Raw genomic sequence first — 18,400 nt, forward strand, 5'->3', positions numbered from 1 at the left:
GGGTGGGATGTTGTTTTTCTGGTTTTATTCTTTTTTAACTCTATTTAATGTTCAACATGTAAGGCTCTGATCTGGGAATTCCCCTGTATAGACCAAGGGGAGCTCGCAGAGGATCTGGTCAAGAACGGATGAGCAGGAGAGAGAACTGAGTATCTGGGGAAGACAGGAGTTCTCTTCTTCTAAAACAAGGAGATAAGAGCCAGGTGAAAAGACTGACTTCTGTATAATTCTTGTGCTTCCAAGCCCAATTCGTAGTAATAATACTGTAGACTCCAAGGGCTTATGAAAGATGAAATCCAGATTAAACAAGTAAAAGGGTTTTTTTTTTTTACATTTTACCACCTCTGCTAGCAATACTGATTTAAACCAGGCCAAGTGCAGGAACACACTACTTTAAAAGCAAATGTCATGTACTGCTCTGGAATCTCCAGCACATCTGGTAGATAGGGTAGCATGGGATTGGTGCAGTGACTCAAATCACATATGAACATCCTGTCTTCTAATATTTTCTGTTGCTGATAATGAAGTGTTTGCTATGGACAGAGCTTGTAAATTAAATAGAATCTTGATATTCTTTTTGGCCACACTTGGCTGATTTAAATAAACATATATTAGATATACTTAGGATCTTCCACCCTCATAAGCCGTGTTTCTATGGAAAATTTAAAAGGGTTGTATTTTCCAATTAAGTAGCAACATTGAAAAGGAACACTTGCTATAGTAAGATTCACAGCTACTGTATAGTTCTTTGGGTTTTGTTTCATTGAACCATTTTGAGAACAAAGAGCAACAGATACAATGGGTAATGTGTTACCCCTTGAACAAGACTGAGTCTTGGGGTTTTGCTTGTTTGTTTCACTGGGAATGTGTTCTTAAAGCAGGCTTTCAGAATAAGCTCAGGTGTGCTAAATCTAAGGTTTTATTTATTGAATGCACAGGTTTCAACCACAAGGAGAAAATGGCCCCAAAGAAGAGGCCAATATTTTTGCTCAATAAAGATTAAATGGTTTAGCTTATGACCAAGGGATGGCAAAATGCTTCCATATTAGCATTAATTTAAAAGGGGATATAATAAAGTTAAATAGGAGATAATTTAAACAAAACAAAGAGTTCCTACCTGGTTTCCATGAATTCACTTCTGAACTTCAGACTTTAATATTATGCTTAAGTCTAGTCTCTCTTCTTCAAAATGAAAAATATGGACCGAAATGAGAGGAAAAAGTTACTTCATTTTGCACTTTTAGGCCTATTTATTTTTGTAACACATTGAAATTTAAGGCCTGAAGCAGTAATGCTCTAGCATTTAGATAAAAATCATCTGCAATGTACTGATCATCTTTGTGACTCGAAATTAGATATGAACAAATCTGCTACTAAAAATAGGTTTTGGATACTCCAGAAACTTGCAGGTTTTCCTAAAACACTGAGCAGTCCCAAATTTGGGGGCTGAAGTCCCCACTGAGACTCTACCTTTCCATTCACTTTAAGCCTCCCTTTAGGAGGCCTTAGGGAATGGCCATGATGCTGTTTCAGAGGTAGAGGACAAGAGGTGTTTCTGCTTGATGCAAAGATCTAGAAATGTATTACCTCAGACGGGTTACCTGAGGCCAGCAGGTGAACAGCGTCCTCTCAGTTCCCTTTCCCATCACACCTTCTTGTGGAAGAACATCAAAACTAAGGTTTTAGCACTTTAGCATTTCCTATGGAAAAGCAAACTGGCAAGAGAGATCTGATGTTTTACTGGTATTATATGTGTTACTAATTGGGTGGCTCTCTAAATAATAGCCACTTTATATTCCCCAAAACATAGCATTAAATTATGGCCTTCCCTCTATTAAAAATCTTCTGAAAGGCTGGATTCACCTCCAGTTAATTTATAATTTTACAGTTTCAGTCTTGTGTTTTGCTCCTATCCATTGGGTTTTCAGGTCCTCATTAGCTTTGCATAAAACTGCCAACTCATGCAGGGATCGAATTGGGTCCTCGTATAGCATGCACACAAAGCTTTTGGTTTTGCATCTACTTTTCCCGTTTTAGGGATGACTTAGATATGGATCATCTCAGGACTTTGGTGAACTAATGGTGTTATATTCCTCAGCTGCACTGTTGTCTGGAAAGCTGTGTCATGAGTGCGTATCCTCAGGAGAACCTGAATATAAAATTTTCAGTGAAAATTCTCGGCAAAAGGCAGATGGTGGTGGACTTTTTCTTATCTCAGAGGGAGGAACAGAGGACACTTTGAACACTGATACAGCCTGGTGTTTTTCCCACAGGTGCGTTGTGGATGATACAAGGGTTGTGTATTGTAAGTGCAGCCTCTGATTCTGTTTGCAGCCTTGCTATGAGGCGAGTTGTCACACAGAAGTTTAGTCCCTTTGAGAACACACACTTGGTTTTGTTCAGTAAACTCTAGATTGCTTCCTACAAATATTTTTAGTTGGAAATTTCATCTTAAGGTTCTCTTATAGCCTCATTAAAGAGAGGTTTCGAAATCAATGCACTTGTTTCTTCATGACTTTTATGAACTGGGAAACTACTGCTATGCCATTTTCATTCAGAACCAGACTGTTTGCATGTAGATGTTGATTTTTTTTTTTTTTCCCCAGGGAGAACAGTATTGGTTTTGCATTTGCATTATGTAAGAGAATTCAGATGGAAAATCCCATTTTGCACTCAGAATCACAGTTTCTAGTCTGGTCTGTAGTTGATTCTCCTTGTCCAACTAAGCCTTCTTTGTGTCTTGTGATATAATGTATCATTTCATTAAGATAACTAAACACTTTCCAAATTGATTGTAGTTGGTGATTATTTCTTTTGAAAATGTTAACTCACAACTTCTATATTAAGAATGCAAATACCATATTTTGTCCTTCCTTATGGGTTTTTCCACTCTTTTTTGAAATATAAATAATGAAAGAAACGTTTGACAAAATTACACCATGGATCTGATCTTTATGTCTGTATGCTAGCTTATACTAGCTGATCTTCTTTCTTGACTGTTGGAAAATTTAGCAATAAGAAAGTGCCTAGCAAGAATATTATTTCAATTTTAGATTTATTTTATGTAGGAAGATTTTGGGAATCAAGATAAGTCTTGATGCAGGTAGCTAAAACTCTTATTCTCCTAAAAAGAGTAATAGCGATGCAAATCCACTGCTTCCATGAAACCATTCTGGTCTAAATTGGTGCAAATGCCAGTGTGTATGTACTTGTAGCTGTTCCAAATATGAAATAAAGCAGGTAAGATCAAGTCTACTTCACAGCTAATTTTATATTTCCAGTTTCTTAAGGAAACTTCCACTGTAGCTTATCACTGCCCAAATCTGAGAGTTAAGAGAATGGAAAAGACATGGGGATCAGTCAGATACAAAGGTGTGAAACTGGCATAAATGAAGTAATGATATTATCTGCTCCTGATGTTTTAGACAAGTAATTCTAAGATACTGGCTTAATTTCAGTGTTTTAAAGTATTCGCTTAATTTGGGCTAGTTTCAGAAGCTGTGCCCATTTCTCTAATTAAATTGGCTTATGTTGCCTTCAAAGAGTGCCCCATAAAACCTTTTTTTTTGTTCAGATGGAGTACTTTTTTTTTTCTGACCATTTCTCCTGATGCTGTTCTTAATAGTTTACTATTACTATTGTTTGCTTGAAAATCTATTGAACAGTTTATCTGTTAAGAGTAAGGGAAATGATCTATACACAAGAGTATGTAGCATGAACATAGGGTAGCTGTATATTATGAAGACATTAGAAAATACATTATAAAGAGCAGTTCTACATGCATTAGGAAATTGTATTTACCATCTTAATTTTGCCTTCTCTGGTTTCTTGTTTGTCCCTCTTTTTGATACTTATTTCCAAACAACTTTTAGACCAAGATTATTCTTTTGAATAGTTTATATAATTTTTCAGGAAGGTGTCAGTGCGAGTTTGATTGGTTCAGAAATTTATGCATTGTAATATTCTAGTTGTCTTTCAACAAAATTGGAGTTTCTGACTTTTATGAGTTCTGAAATTTCCTTGACGCACAAAAGTTTTTGTTACACTATGATATAAAATGGCTGCGTGGAAATCTGTTCTGGGCTGCTAAGGAACAGGGTGTATTTTGGTAGCATGAGAATTAATATATTTGTGCTATTTAAAATAAGTCTGTGATTAATTTTTTGATGAGTTGCGGGCTACTGCAAATCCAATTTAGGCAAACAAAATTTGAAATATAAATGTGTTAGCTGAAAATATTTAATCACAGACATGAATATGAACTTATCATGCTCATTGCTTTACACTTGCAGGTTGGCTTGAATTATTAATGCATATTGTTCAGTGGAAGCAGAAGAGACAGTAGCACTGACTCTGGCTGTGATGAGGAACATAGTCTTGCTGGTGGCCGGTAGCAGTAGGAGATTATTTCTCCTTCTTTGCTATCTCAGCACAGCTGACCACCCTTTTCCACATATTGTCTCCCTGCCTGCCCCACATCTTGCTCACTGTGGGGTAGGGAGCAGTGATTGCACACAGACTGCTGCTGCTGGCATTGAATCAGCAACGCCAGATCAAAAAAAGAGCGTTTTTTTCCTCTTTACAGTCTGATCCTTTGTGCAAATGTGTATGTTTTAATGCTAATAAAGGTGACTGGGTTTTTTTGTCAGTTCTTTCCATCTAGGAATAGAGTCCGCTTGCTACTAAAGTTTGCCTGATAACAATGCTGACTGGCAATTAAAATTGCAGGCAGTTGGGATATTCCATCATGTTTGTAGCTGTTTATCTTCCTTGTGTCAGAAATCAATGTTGCAGCAACGGAAAATATGAAATGAAGAAATAAAAAGTTGCATTCAAAGCTTGAAGTCAGTGCACATTACACTGAATTATTAAACAATATAATTTAAAAACTTCAGAAATAAAATTGATGTTGAAGCCTCTCCATTTCACTTGATAATCAGGTAATGGATGCAGAAAAAAGCTAGCTGCACACTCTTTCAGTTACTTTACCTTCAATTATATTTTGATGTATGTGTTTGTTTTAGGTATAGGACACCGGCAGACAGGTTATAGTAAAGTTTTGTTAGTGAGGCACGTTGTACTTATGAAGCAATGAAAGAAGATGGTATTTGAAAAGCAACCTGATGGGATGTATTATGAAGGATAGCTGTCATGGTGTCTGTAGGGGTTTGACGTTTGAGGTTCAGCAGGTCCATCATCAGTGATCGGGGGTTACATAGGCAACGTCTGGGTAGGAGGTTTCGGTGGCTGATTGCACGTCCCCCAGGGAAGAGCCGCAGTCCAGAACACGCTCCAGGGTACTTGCACATTAGTCTGCAAACCAGGATCCAACCCAGCCCGGGGGCTGGCATGTGGCACCGCGGGAAGGGCTGGCGAATCGCTGGGGTATCCCTGGTGTCAGAGACCAGCCATCTGTAAGGTGCAGATAAATGATTGTGGAGAGTTTGGATTCCTTCTTACTCTGGAAAAGACAGGATTTAAGGCACAAGTAGGATCTCCTGCTTATGTTTCAGCAGCTTGTTTGTTTTGTGAGGATCTTTGGTTTGACAAATTATTCTTTAAAGACATTCAGAACAAATAGTTTATCAGGAAAAAAGTCAGGATTAACATTATGCACTTTAGCGTACTTTTCCTTTATCTGTGTGTGTGTGTGTGTGTGCCCTAATCAGTGGTTTTTTACTGTTACCTGGTAATAATAGACGTGTGCTCACAGCAAAAAGAAAAGTTGATTAAATGTTACATTATTGCTTTAGCTTGTCATTTTTCAAACGGAGAGCGAAAAAAGGAGAAAATGAAAAGAATAAACTTCCTGATGCTTCCCCCAGTGGCATCAAGCCATGTAGCCTTGTCATGAAAAGGTCACTTAGATTTTAGTCAAAATGGTGGCAGCAAGTAATTTGTTTTATGTTTGGGCTCTTTCCTCCTGGGTTTTGCTGTGACACAGCATGGGGCTGCTCCCGCTTGTGGGGCCCGTTACAGCAATGGGCATAAGGCAGTGCGGAGAGTACCAGAGCTCCAGGGTTTGACAGAATGGGAGAAGAATGACAGGAAAGAGAAGAGAAAATAATATCCTAAGTAAGGGTTGTAGGAATATTAAATCTAACACCTGACAAGAGATTACTCCAAACCCAGCAGCCTTGAATCATTGTAATGAACTCTGCGTGGAAGCGTACCTGAAGACAGTCCAGAAACTCAGTCTAGTGAAAACACAGTCGCTCTCCTGCCTCCATCTCTGACAGCACATTACTCCTACTATATTTACTGATACTTGCGGTTTTTTGCTTGCAGTTTTGTTTTTTGGTACTTAAGAATTTGTTATTAAATTTGATCTATTCTTTTATTCCTTTTTTTTTTTTCCCCCAAAGTAAGCATTAAGATTTTAAATTTTTTAGGATTTTTTTTTTTAAAGTAAGATTTTGTTTTGGTGACTGTGTAACTTAGGTTTTGGCTAAAATTCAGAGGAGTTTTTTGTCTGTGGGAGGAATTGTTTAATTTTCCCTGTGTTTCATTTCTCTGTGAACTTTTTAAAAAAGAGACGTGTTATCTGTATGGCTTTTGCTCAATATTAAACCAATGTGCTGAGAAAAGAATAGTGTTTCCTAATTCATCAGTACATTGGTTCCTTCCTTGTATTCTCATATTTAATTGCTTAATGAATCCTGCCTCTGCTTAGCTGAGATCTCTATGACGATTACAGCTCAAAGCAGAGTGATTAAAGCAGCACAGCGGTTTTGTAGGAAGCGTATAATTACCTTACTAGATGTGCAGTAGTTTTTCATCCGAGATCCATAATCCAGTCTATATGGAAGCAGGCTGCCAGCTCCGGTGATGGTGATCTATTTACTTGAGGACTACTGGGTTTCTATGTTCTTTGTGTGATACAGATGGTGTACAAGTCAGGTGTGAGACATTTATAGCTGATGGGCCTTTCTTGGGTACACAGACAATTTAAGAATAGCAACCATTGTTTTCTTTGCAGCATTTGTAGAACTAATATCTATTCCTGGGCTGGAAGTATGGATGAAATATTGCGAATAGCCAATGGCATTAAAAAAAAAAAAAAGAAAAGAAAAAAAGAGGAATTTGGGGTGAAATTCCTAAGAACGGGCTTAATCCTAGAAAGCACTGAGTACTACTACAAAAGGCTGACTGCTCTTGCTACTGCTGATTATAGCAGCATGAATGTGCACCTATAGCAGCAGCTTAGAAAGCACCTGTATATCTCTTTAATTTCATTTGGAACCACAGAATATTCTGAGAGCAGGTGACATTCTTCATCGTGCTTAGTTAAAGCCCTGTGCACTGCTGCAAATTTAAATTACCAGTGACAGGAGCTAAGCCTTTTCAGTTTTAGACAAGTTATGGATAGACCTATTTTAAATAGTTAAAAAGCCTCTTAGCAAGACCAGTGTCCAACTGCAAAGCAGAAAACTGTTATGGACTGACAGGTGATTTGATAAACAGAGGTGCAGATGACCAGAAGAGACATGTCTGCACTGCACTGTTCTTGGTATATAATAGCAGTTGCATACAGTCCTGGTAACACAGGTAGAAACACATGAGTGGGAGGGAATAGTTTGAGATGCAGAGATCCCCTAGCTAGCAATCTGCAGCCATACAAAGCCATGGATTTGTTAAGTATGTTTCTGCAGTTTCTGCAGGACAAAGGAGAAAAAGAGAAAGCACATAAATACGGCTTATGCATTTTGTTGCTCGTAACTGGTATTTTTTATTAATGCTGAGACAAAAATGTGTTAGCCAAATGTATCAAGCAAACCAAGCAATTCTCTGCATATCTACCATATATTATCACATATATGTTACAACCAGCATTCCAAGTCATTAATTAAGCAGGGTTCTCTTATATGTAGATTATGCTGGCAGGTTAATTATGGTTACCAGGTTATTGAATCAATAAATGAATGAGGGAAACAGATTGCATACCTATAAAAAGTTGTGTAAAATTGGAAAAGGAACAGAGGGGATATACTAAGGCAGTTTAAGGGGAGATGTCATAAATTTGAATTTAGGCAAAAACATGGATTAGTTTCAAGATCTGTTTGAAAAAAGAAAAAAAATATTGTAAATGCTAGTTGCAAGGAATAATAGAATAGGAATAATGATAGAAATAATAGAGTTATGCTTTTCTTCCCCAGGTATTGGTACTCTGTATAAATGTATTCTCTTTTTATGCCCTCATCTTACTGAGTCTGCAAGAGTTGCATCTGCTCTGTAGAGTCTTTTCTCCTGCCTGAATTTGCAGGGCTATTGAAGGTGTGATAAAATACTTGCTTCTCTTCTGCAAAAAGCTTCAGGACTAGTTAGCTCAGAGCCAAGACCTTCCTTTTTGTGTTTGATATGCTAAATTACATTTACATATGTAAATATGTTGATATTTACCAAAAGAGTAAATATAATATAAATTGTTTCCATTATTTTTGTTGCATTAGAATAATTTTTGTAAAAACATATTCACTAATAATTAGCTCTAAAATTGGCTTCTCAACTTTGGTCACTGAAGGGAAATAGTTCACTGGTTTCTAGCAGAAGAGACACCATTTAAAATGAAGGAGAATACTCAGAAAGACTTTGGTTTCTTCATTCACATTGCCTATGAGAAACTCTTTCAGAGATATCATGGGCTGATAATATGTTCTTGACATAACTCTTCCTCAGCATAGGGGGAGCTGAAGGGTATTTACTCTTGCTGTAATTTCAAACACTGCTGGACTGAACACATGCTGCTGCCAATAACTTGGGTAGCAGTTATTGGCCGTGCATTGAGTTCCCACTTCTGTACTCTTCCACTAAGCAGCACAATGAAACAGTTGATTTTTCGGTTATGTCTCCATTCCCTAGTGCACTGAATGACACTGGAGTTGTATCAGAAAGGAATCTGACAGATAGAAAAGGTGGTAATTTGACAGAGCTATTTCTGAGGAGTGAAGCTTAACACAGAATATTCAGTGTTGTGGTTTAAGCCATTCAGGTTGGAAAGGTTGTAATTTGTGGTAATGGCAAGGAGCGCAGAGTCGCACGCTGAGCTAGCGCTGCAAGGCACCTTGTGCTCTTAGAGTCATCTCTTCTAATAACAAAAGCATGAAACGGTACCTTGGGGCTCTCCAGCGGAGCAGGGTGGCCAAGGGCATGGGTCTCCCGTGCTTCCAGTTGTGGTGGTTGAAAAAGCTACTGCTCCCAATTGCATATCACAGCATCTTTGCTGGAAGTGTTGGTCCTCCTGACCCATCAGAGCTCAGTGAGCTACTTGGACCACCGTTCCTTAGTCTGGCTGAGTTCTCAGAGGCAGGATTAACTAAAAGCCTTCAGATAATGTCTTTACTGACTTAGTTCTTTCTGACATACACAAGCTAGAGAGTACTTCCATGTGCAGTGCACCTGGCAAATTTGAGGGGTCTCCAATAATGAGATAGTAACCTTTGGGTCAGAAGAGAAGGTGTGTGCAAGACTTTCTGTGTTCTGGCTGACCACTTAAGTTACTCTTCCCTCTACAAACCCCACCATCCATTTTGGTCACCCTGGAAGATAACTTGTCTTTGATCCATGTGTGACCATTAGCACTTCATCCCTCTGTGTCACTTTCGACCTTTTCACTTGTTTTTTTCATCTGTTTAAATTGTAAACTTCTTCAGAAGAAGGTGTCTCTGTTTTCAGGATGCCAAGCAAAACAAAGCCCCAATCTTGTTCAGGTCCTTCAGTTTCTGCTGAAATAATTAATTAGGTTTTGTGTGAGGTATTGCAAAGTGCCTAGAGACTGCTAGATATGCCTACATGGTTGCTGCGGTGCACCTTGGCCAAATTGTTGTTTGTAAGGCAATTTTGTCTCTAATGTAAAAGGCACTGTATAAAATCAGTTCCTATTATCTTTTCACAGAGAATTTTCCATCTGAATTGTAAGCTTAGAATTGCTGACTATCTCCTTAAACACTCCCAGATAATAATGATACATGTTCTTCCAGCTAATGTATATCATTACTTTTTATCAAGCAAGGGTTGGTTCATAGCTGTAGAAGTAATATGATTTACTGGCCTCCAGCCAATCAGTTAATTACCTGCTAGTTACTTAAAGCACCTGGGGCTTTGGTTCGTTTCAGTGTAAGTTATTAACTTGCTGGTAAAGGATCAGTACCTCATAAATAGTTTCTCTAAATAACTTTACAATCCTGTCAAAGTTTAATTTTTTTAAATTATTTATTCTTATTTATAAGAATAAATATGTGGGGGACAACTTTAAATTGCAGTTATATCAGGCAACTATTTTGATTTGAGATTTCAAGTGTTAGCTCTATATCCATGTGAACAGCATACAAGTGTCATAGACCTGTTACTTAGGCATCTTTGAGTCTTTGGGAGAATCTCAGTAGTTTTACATGTACCAGACTGATTGAAGACTGATTTGTTTTGCAATAGTTAGTTTGTTTTGGTTTTTTGGTCATGTCGTTTTAAAATAGTAAGATCAGGTGAAGAGATCTTAGGTCAGGCTTCACTTGTAAATTATCTCAATGGACTTACCACAGTTGAGGCTCTGGCTGTCTTAAAGTAATTGAGACAGATAATAGGCTCTTTCATCTTTCTTTTTCTGTATCTCATCCCTTCTTTTTTTTCCCCAGAAGTCATAAGCTGCTTATTTGTTTAAAATGTGGGAGAATAGATGTAAAAATCACTGTTCTCAGAAGGAAAAAGCCGGGGCTGTCTTTGACCCAGGAAGCATCCTTTAGGCAGGTTCTGTACCCAAAGTTAGAAAGTAATTTTTCTGCAGCATTCTTATGGTTTTGGCTATAAAAAATGTCTCAACTGATGAATTGCTTTTGTAGCTCAAGGGGAGAGAAAAGATTCTGTAATTGCTTAGGTCCTAGGCCTTGCTTATATGCCTTGTATCTGCTAAATAAACTGATGGCCCAGATAGCTAATTTAAGGACGCATATTACACACTCTTCTTGCAGTGGACCATTACTAAATTCTGTGTGAGCTGAACTCCCTGAGAGAAGTTAACAAATATGCCCAGGTGAAAGGAATTACATTAATCCCATTTCAGTTGTAACCTCAAGTGAGAGGAGAAGTTAAAAGCATCCAATCAAACACAGCGGGCAAAACCAGTTGTTCTTTTTGTCTTGCGATGTTTATATTCATCAGGATGGGTGAGAAACCTGGCGAGAGCCTGAAGCAGTGAATCACCGTGGTAAGTGGCTGTCCAGCTACCATAATTTAGAAATGATCTCAGCTAATAAGATTTGTCAGGATCAAATCTGCTTGACCTTGTCTTGTTAATGTGGGTTTGGATGGTGCCTGGAAGGAGGGGGCGAGATAGGATAAGGAGACAGAGCAGAGGACGGTCTGTGCAAGAAGGCTGAGAAAGGTAGTGCTTGCCATAGTGGGTACTGTAATATGGACAAGAGAGAAGAGGGGTCACTGGAGCAGGAGCAGTGCTAGAAGAGATACGGAGGAGTGCAACACTAGTTCTCCTGCCCTGCGCATTCTTGCAGCCTGCAGGAAAAAAGCTGCTGTACCCAAAGCTACCTGCAGTGAACTGGTAGCTTTGGGCTGCCCTGCTTTCTTCTTTTTTTCCAAAAAGCCTCAGCCGAGGTTGCATGGTACTGCGTGGTGGATATAGGCATACAGACCATTCGCTGTGGTGGGAGTTCAACAGCCAAATAAGAAAGAATGGCTTAACGATGAGAGCAGATATAGAGATGAACTTTGTTGTCCCGGTTTGTATAGGCTGGCTAAGTTGATGGCTAAGCTAGGGGGAGAGGTGGATTGCCCACCTAATGAGCGCCAAAAGGAAAAATGTAGGTTTGTATCACTGCTGAGAGGTGGTTCTGACTGAGAAATAAACACCAAAGCAAAGTGGCTTTAGCTGAAAATTGGATTCTCAGCAGCAGGAATTGCCTGATCTGATTGTTTATACCTTTTTTTTCCAAAACTTGGGCAGGCTGTTCCTTTTCTTTGTCTCTCCTCTTTTTCCCTTTCCCCTCCTCCTCCCTGATGCTCTGACTTTCAGCCCTCTCAGGTCTACCAGTTGGTCCCTCTTTGCCCACAGACCTGGAAGGAACGCTCCGCTTTAGTGTAGAAGCGACAGCTTCTTTTATCTTGCGTGCTGCAGTTATCTCACTTGTGCATCTCAGAGCAAAACTGATAAAGACTGCTAAGACAAGATGGTCATTTTCAATCTTTAACAGCTTATCATATTTTAAAAATCTCATTAAAGAACTATGTGTTAGTTAAGCATCTCTATTAATCGTCATTTATGAATAAACTATGCCAATTTATGTCTGATTTTGTAATACTAGTGTTAGACTTTTCTCTTTTCTCTGACTTAAGTCTATATAAACAAAGAGATCACAAGAGGACAGCATGTCTGTGCTTGTTTAAAATCAACTGGAATTAGTGGCACGTGCCCTTTGCAGTCCCCAAGTTACGTGGAGGCACTGAAAGTTATTGTGGTTTTGTTCCTTTTGTGCCAGGGTAGTTCAAGATTTAAAGCCAAGACTTAACCCCCCTGCTTTATATCAGATGATTCAGTCTGTGAAACAGTATAGGAACTGTAGTAGAGTTATCATTTTTGTGTCATAGGAGGGGAAAAAAAGAGAAAACAGATATTGTCATGCCTAACTCTTCCCCCCCCACCCCGCCCAGTTTTTATGCAGGTTATTATAGAGCCACCATTCTGAACTTTTTGCCTGGGTGAGAAGATTGTTAGGTTTAAGGTGCAAGTTCCCACTTGTTCAGGCAAGTACATGCCCATACATGGAGGATGGGCCCTTTTCAGGTTTTGAATACTTGCCTCCCATGTAGCTTAAGCTGACTGGGCAGGAAGTTAGGATGGATAGAAACAAGGTATTTGGAAAGTACACTGACACAGTCAGGTGAAGATTGGCACTAGTCTGATAAAACCAGTTCAAATGTCTATTTAGAGAAACAAGGGAAGTAGTGATGTATGGGGAGCTAAAAGCTGTATGAGATCTCAAGTTTATTCCCTACGCTGCAATGAACAATTGAGTTTACACAGAAATGTCAGTAATGGAGTAACTGGTTGTGGTTTTTTGTTTATAATGCCAATACATTGATGTTCTGTTTCTTCACTTGCAGCTGCACTGAGAGCTTGTGCTGATGGAGGTGCCAATCGTCTCTATCACATCACAGAGGGAAGCCGGGACAGGTATGTTAACAATAAACTTGAAGTCATAGAAGTCATCTTTTCTCAATGGAAGTAAAATACAAAGGAACAGGATCTGTTCAGTTCCTGAAGTAGCTGCCTGCTCTGTGCATGGTACTTTAACGAACTGTGGCAGGTAATATAATATTTTCTCTACATTATCTTATATTCTCAGCTACAATTTTTAAAAACACACAGGTAGCCTGAAATACCTTTTTTCCTTAAGCCCACTGGTCTTTTTTCCCCTTGAAAGCTCTGCTCTCAGTCTGTCTTATTTTATGCATTCATCAGAGCTAGGCCTTTGATGCAGCCTCCGAAAAAACTTGCTGTGCCCCTAGCAAGGGTTGACTAGAGGAACATCTGATGCCTCTCACCAGGAGCTGAAACAAAGTATGTCCTCTTCATTCTTCTTGTGAGGACTTAGAGGAAATCGGTTTGCTTTGTGAAGTGAGATGGGTAATAAAATTGGAAGTCTTCTTTTCTTTTTGAATTACTTCTAAATTAGCATCAGGGCATCATACATGACCAAAGGCAAATACAGAGGTTATCTATAAATGTATATGCTAGGTGAGGAGATACGACTGAAAGACAAATATTTTCTTGTTTTCTGTAATGCCACTTAAAATAGTAAAATATCCCAGGTTTCTGCCCCGGAAGTGTTGAGCTCTGGGGTTGTGGTGTGAAATACTACATTCAAGTGCTTTCTCATTTTTGTAGTGGAACCATGGAACACTGTGTAATCTGAGGTTACTAAGGATCCTTTTTGTTTGTCTTTAGGATTTTCAGTTGTTTTGAGCAAGAATTCGTAAATAAATAGTTTAATAAAAGCAAATAAATGAATAAAGCTGACTCTCGGGGCAAAGGAATGAGACAGGTATTTGGTAGAACCTACAAACTTATGAACAATTTTGTTCATACAGCAAAATCTGACACATATTTTGTGTTTCATCTCATGGCAAGTGTATGACGGAAGCCTGGGGAAGCTTGGTTTCCTCCTGTCCTATAAAGACCAGAGTCGGAGAGGAAGACTGTAGTCTTAAAGTAAAAGTTAATTTAAAATTTCTTCCTTTGTCACCTGTGAGAAGTTTGATGTCTGAGATCTACAACTGCTAAAACCAAGACTGGAATCTGTCAAGCACTACTAACTGTTGTAGGAGTATTCCTTCTGTAATCTTCTATTTCTCTTCTCCTAGTAGTTGCTCACAGAGCCACGCACAACTGTTGAGTTAAAGGGTAAAGGAATTTGGCAGAAAATAAACCCCCTTGCATTCCAGCTTATCCTCAGATGTCAGAGGGCCTGGGGGCGGCTAGGTTCAGTTTCTGAGTGATGTCCAATTCAGCGCTTTAAGTCCGGTTGCACAATGACGGATGCACTTATAGCACACTGCACTCTTGGCTTAGCCGTGTTCAATGCACGAGAATTACCAGACTTAGGGAGTTTGGTTGCGTTAATGAACTATCACGACTAGGTTAATGAGCAGCGCAGTTTATTAAAACAACAGTACAAGTTCTTTTGGATTGCCGGTGATAAATACACTGTCTGCAAAGCACGTGCAAATAACAATACAGTCAACTACAAGTGCATAAAATTATGAAAGAAAAGAGCTCTAAAGAATTCTAAGTTTCCCGGGCAAGCACTCAGTACAGCCAAGTGTTCGAATCTCACCCAATAGGCGTCCCTACGGCGGGGAAAGAGAAGTTCAGCCTGTTGGCTGATCCCAGAAGTCAGCAATGTCCTCCCGCCTTGTCTATGATGGTATCTTCCCTAACAGTCTTCCTCTTTTGGGGTCTTTTTATACTATTTTTCCTTTTAGGTGGAGCTTGAGTGACTCTAGTCATACATACCTTTACTTTGATTGGTATAAAGTTCTCTCGCTTTGATTTTAAAGGTACATGCTAGAAAAAATTCAGAGGGCATGCTCCATGGGGGAGTGGTTGTACCTCGGAGGTGGGTTTTGGTATTATAATGATATTATAACGAGCAAAGTTCACCCAAAGGACATGGTGTTGCATGCCAATACCCCAGAAGTGGGCACGTGTGATATAAATCAGAAGTAGGGCATTAGGTCGACAGAACCCCCATTATTCCACCTCCTTGCTTCAGTGGATTCAATGCAGGGACCAACTGTTCTTGTTCCTATCGTTCCAGTTCCCTATCCCTGCAATCACAGAGCCTGGCTGCAGCATCTCCACTCCGCTCCACCCTCCGTGTTACTTTTCAGAGTCAGCATACCAAGCTCCCCTGGTGCTGCCAACATCTAAAGTTGCAGGTTATGTTGCTTAGGGAACTACCACGGAACCGATTCTTTACATGTCCACTGTATTCCATGCTGGAGGTTCACCTTCCCTTGAGGGGGGTGGGGGGTGTCATATCAATAAGTCACCTCCAGCAATCATTCTACAACAACTTAATCCTGAATTCAAACAGAAATTTGTTTGACTTGCAGCAAGCAGTTCTCTCTGATAATGGTGATGCTTTCCAAAGAACAACATGTTAGAGCTTTCATTTTACCTTCTCCTGTAACCCATTCATCTCTTCTACACACCTTTATATTCGTGTTAAATAAATATAATTCAGGGGAAAATGGATGATTATACCTTGACTGAATAGTTCTTTTAGTCTTACATACTTGGCCCTTGGAGTATTCTTTGCCTCTGTCTTTCTTCTTCTCATCTTAATTGCTTTGGGTAGGTATATTTTACCTTCAAAGTGATTCTTTTGAAACAAAAAAAAAAAGACCTGCATAATTTTTATTTTTGTCTTTAAAGAAGTCATTCTGCTGGAAGGAATATCCATTTACTTCTCTGAAGTATTTTCCCTTAAATTCCCTGTCCAGTGTTATTAAAGAGCTGTCTGCTCAGACTCTACTGACATACTAATAATTTCTTTAATGCTGTCTTAACCTTCTGTTTAAAACCCTATTTTATTCAAAGCCCTGATATCTAATTGTGTTGTATCAAAACCTAAAAACTATAGTCCTTTAATTCTAGAGAGATTATTATATCCAAGAGATACAAATAAATAACTTGATTGATGTTTTGGGCTTGATTCTCAGTGACACCAAAATGTGTGAAGAATCTTTTAGAATGGGAATAAATGCAACATCCTGGGAAAAGGAGAGCTTGCCATATGGGACTGTTACAGCGGTGTCTTCCTTTGGAGATAAGTGAAGTAGTTGTTGCTATTTTGAAGGGTCCCTTTCCAAATCCTAGAAAAATACGGGGCTAGAAATGACCTCAAGAGATCCATCCTTCTTTCCCTCAGCTTCAAGGTGAAGACAAACCTATGTGTTCCATTCCTGATGTATATCTATTTAGCTGGTTCTTAAAAATCTTCACGTGGGAGGCCCCCCCCGCCCCATCCAGCTTTCTCTGCTTTAGGCTAAAATATGCCCAGTTTGTTTGGTCTTTCTTTATTGGTCATCTTTTCTTATTGCTCTTCTTGGCCTCTCTTCAGTTAGTCGTAACTATCTCAAAGTGCTATGGCTGAAGCTAGGCAAGATGCTCTACAGGAGATTTACCCCGTGCTGAACGATTCTGTAACTTGCTTCTCATGTTATGCTCGGCCTATGCTGTTGAATGAAAAGCAGCAAGACCAGATTCAAGGCCCCCCCATCTCCTGCCTCCATCGGTTTCCTGTTTTCTCCATTGGTGTCTTGACTTGTTTCTGTGCTTGAGTGGTTCACCTATTCCCATCAAGCAAAGGAAGCTCTCACTTTCCTCTCTATAGCACTGCGCAGGCTGACTCAGCAATGTGACTTCAGGTCATGGGATTAACATGCGTAAGATGTTATATGTCTTCATCTGTGTTTGTGGTGTCATTTTTATGATGTTTGGTTGGTTTTCCCATAAGTTTCTGTAAAAACTAACTCAACAAATCTGAATTGCAATTATTCTTGTTTAAAAACAAACAAACAAACCAACCAACCCACCCAAGAAAACCTTCATTTTTGTAACTACTAATGAGGAGAAATCATGCTGGTTTTTTCAATGATATATTAAAACAAATTGCCTTCTAGAGCAGGAGGGGTAGGAAGAGTAACCAAAAGGGCAGGATAACTTTTCCTTGGGAGCTGTCAGTGTTGGGGACAGAGGAAAGGCAGGAGGGAAGAAGGGACGGACTCCTGTGCTCCGTTGCTTTTCTCTCTCTGGCCCTACAGCCCAGAAATGCTACTGCTAAACTGTTCTTGATTGCTAAACACTTGCAATTAATCAGAGCTAAAGGTGAGTTACTGATCTTCATGGGTTTTTTGCTCTGCCTTATTCTGTCTGCCTTGCCTATCCTGTTGTGTATTTCCTTGAGTCACTATGAAGCGCTGTTATCCACCTCAGAGTTAGATTGTTGCTTATCTGTATCGCACTACAGCAACTTCTTTCTCAACACTTTCTGATTAAATCTTAAGGCATCGATTAACCTGTGTGTCACTGGCTTTGGGGTATATGAAGGTGAAGATGCATTGGAAACTATCATCGTATTGGCACCTGTAAAAACAATCATTAGTACTTAGGTCTCAGATGCTTTTTTCTAGAGAGATATCAAATCCATCGTGTACTCGGGTTTTGCAACATTAAGAGCTTCAGGTTAAAGAGGGGAGCAGTGAGCTCTATAAGAGAAAGGATAATCCTATCATAAAAAATACTGGCTTTCTGGGGTTCTGGTTAGTATTTCAGTGTATCGGACTTACAGTATGACATGAGGTGGGTTGCCTACAATTGCTAAGAACATCACTTTCACTACCCTTCTAGTTTCTTTCTGTGAACTGCATAAAGTATAAGAGTAGCAGTGAAACTGAAAAATGATGGTGTATTTTGATGTAGCATTTTCTACATATAAACATAGATGAGGTGAACTTACGTGATGCATGAAAATGCAGTTGCTACTATATAATTCTTCTCTGGGCATGCAGGGAAGCAGCTCCAGGAAGTTCTACATGTAAGTTTGAACATTCAGAACAAATTTTGTAAATATTTCTGGTTAACATAGCTGCTAAATTTCAAGCATGGACTTTAAAAAAATCTTTTTAGAAGCAACTTACGTTCAGGAATACAGATTGCTACATGAAGTTTGTCTTTCAGTGACAGCCCTCCCTGCCCCTCCCCGTATTTAAATAAGCCATTTAGTCAGAATGAATCAAGGGTATTGGTTGTACAAGGTGATGTTACTTCTTTAACTTGGATTTAACAAACTCTTCTATGTCCTAGGCTTTGTGTTGAAAAGCTAAAGTG

General features: G+C 39.2%; 1 protein-coding gene across 6 annotated transcripts in view; it reads left to right on the plus strand.

Moving 5' to 3' along the window:
• The window catches only part of TPK1 (thiamin pyrophosphokinase 1), a 324,730-nt gene that overhangs the window by 103,943 nt on the left and 202,387 nt on the right, over window positions 1-18,400 (plus strand). For all 6 annotated transcript variants that reach the window (XR_008236464.1, XM_052795439.1, XM_052795420.1 and 3 more), the window contains one exon: window positions 13,108-13,177. Coding sequence is in view for 3 of the 6 variants with exons in the window: in XM_052795420.1 (XP_052651380.1) it covers window positions 13,108-13,177 (70 nt within the window). In the remaining 3 variants the exon portion in view is untranslated. Of the gene's footprint in view, window positions 1-13,107; window positions 13,178-18,400 lie in introns of those variants that run through there.

Source organism: Harpia harpyja, chromosome 1 (assembly GCF_026419915.1).
Source record: "Harpia harpyja isolate bHarHar1 chromosome 1, bHarHar1 primary haplotype, whole genome shotgun sequence".
Taxonomy (NCBI): Eukaryota; Metazoa; Chordata; class Aves; order Accipitriformes; family Accipitridae; genus Harpia; species Harpia harpyja.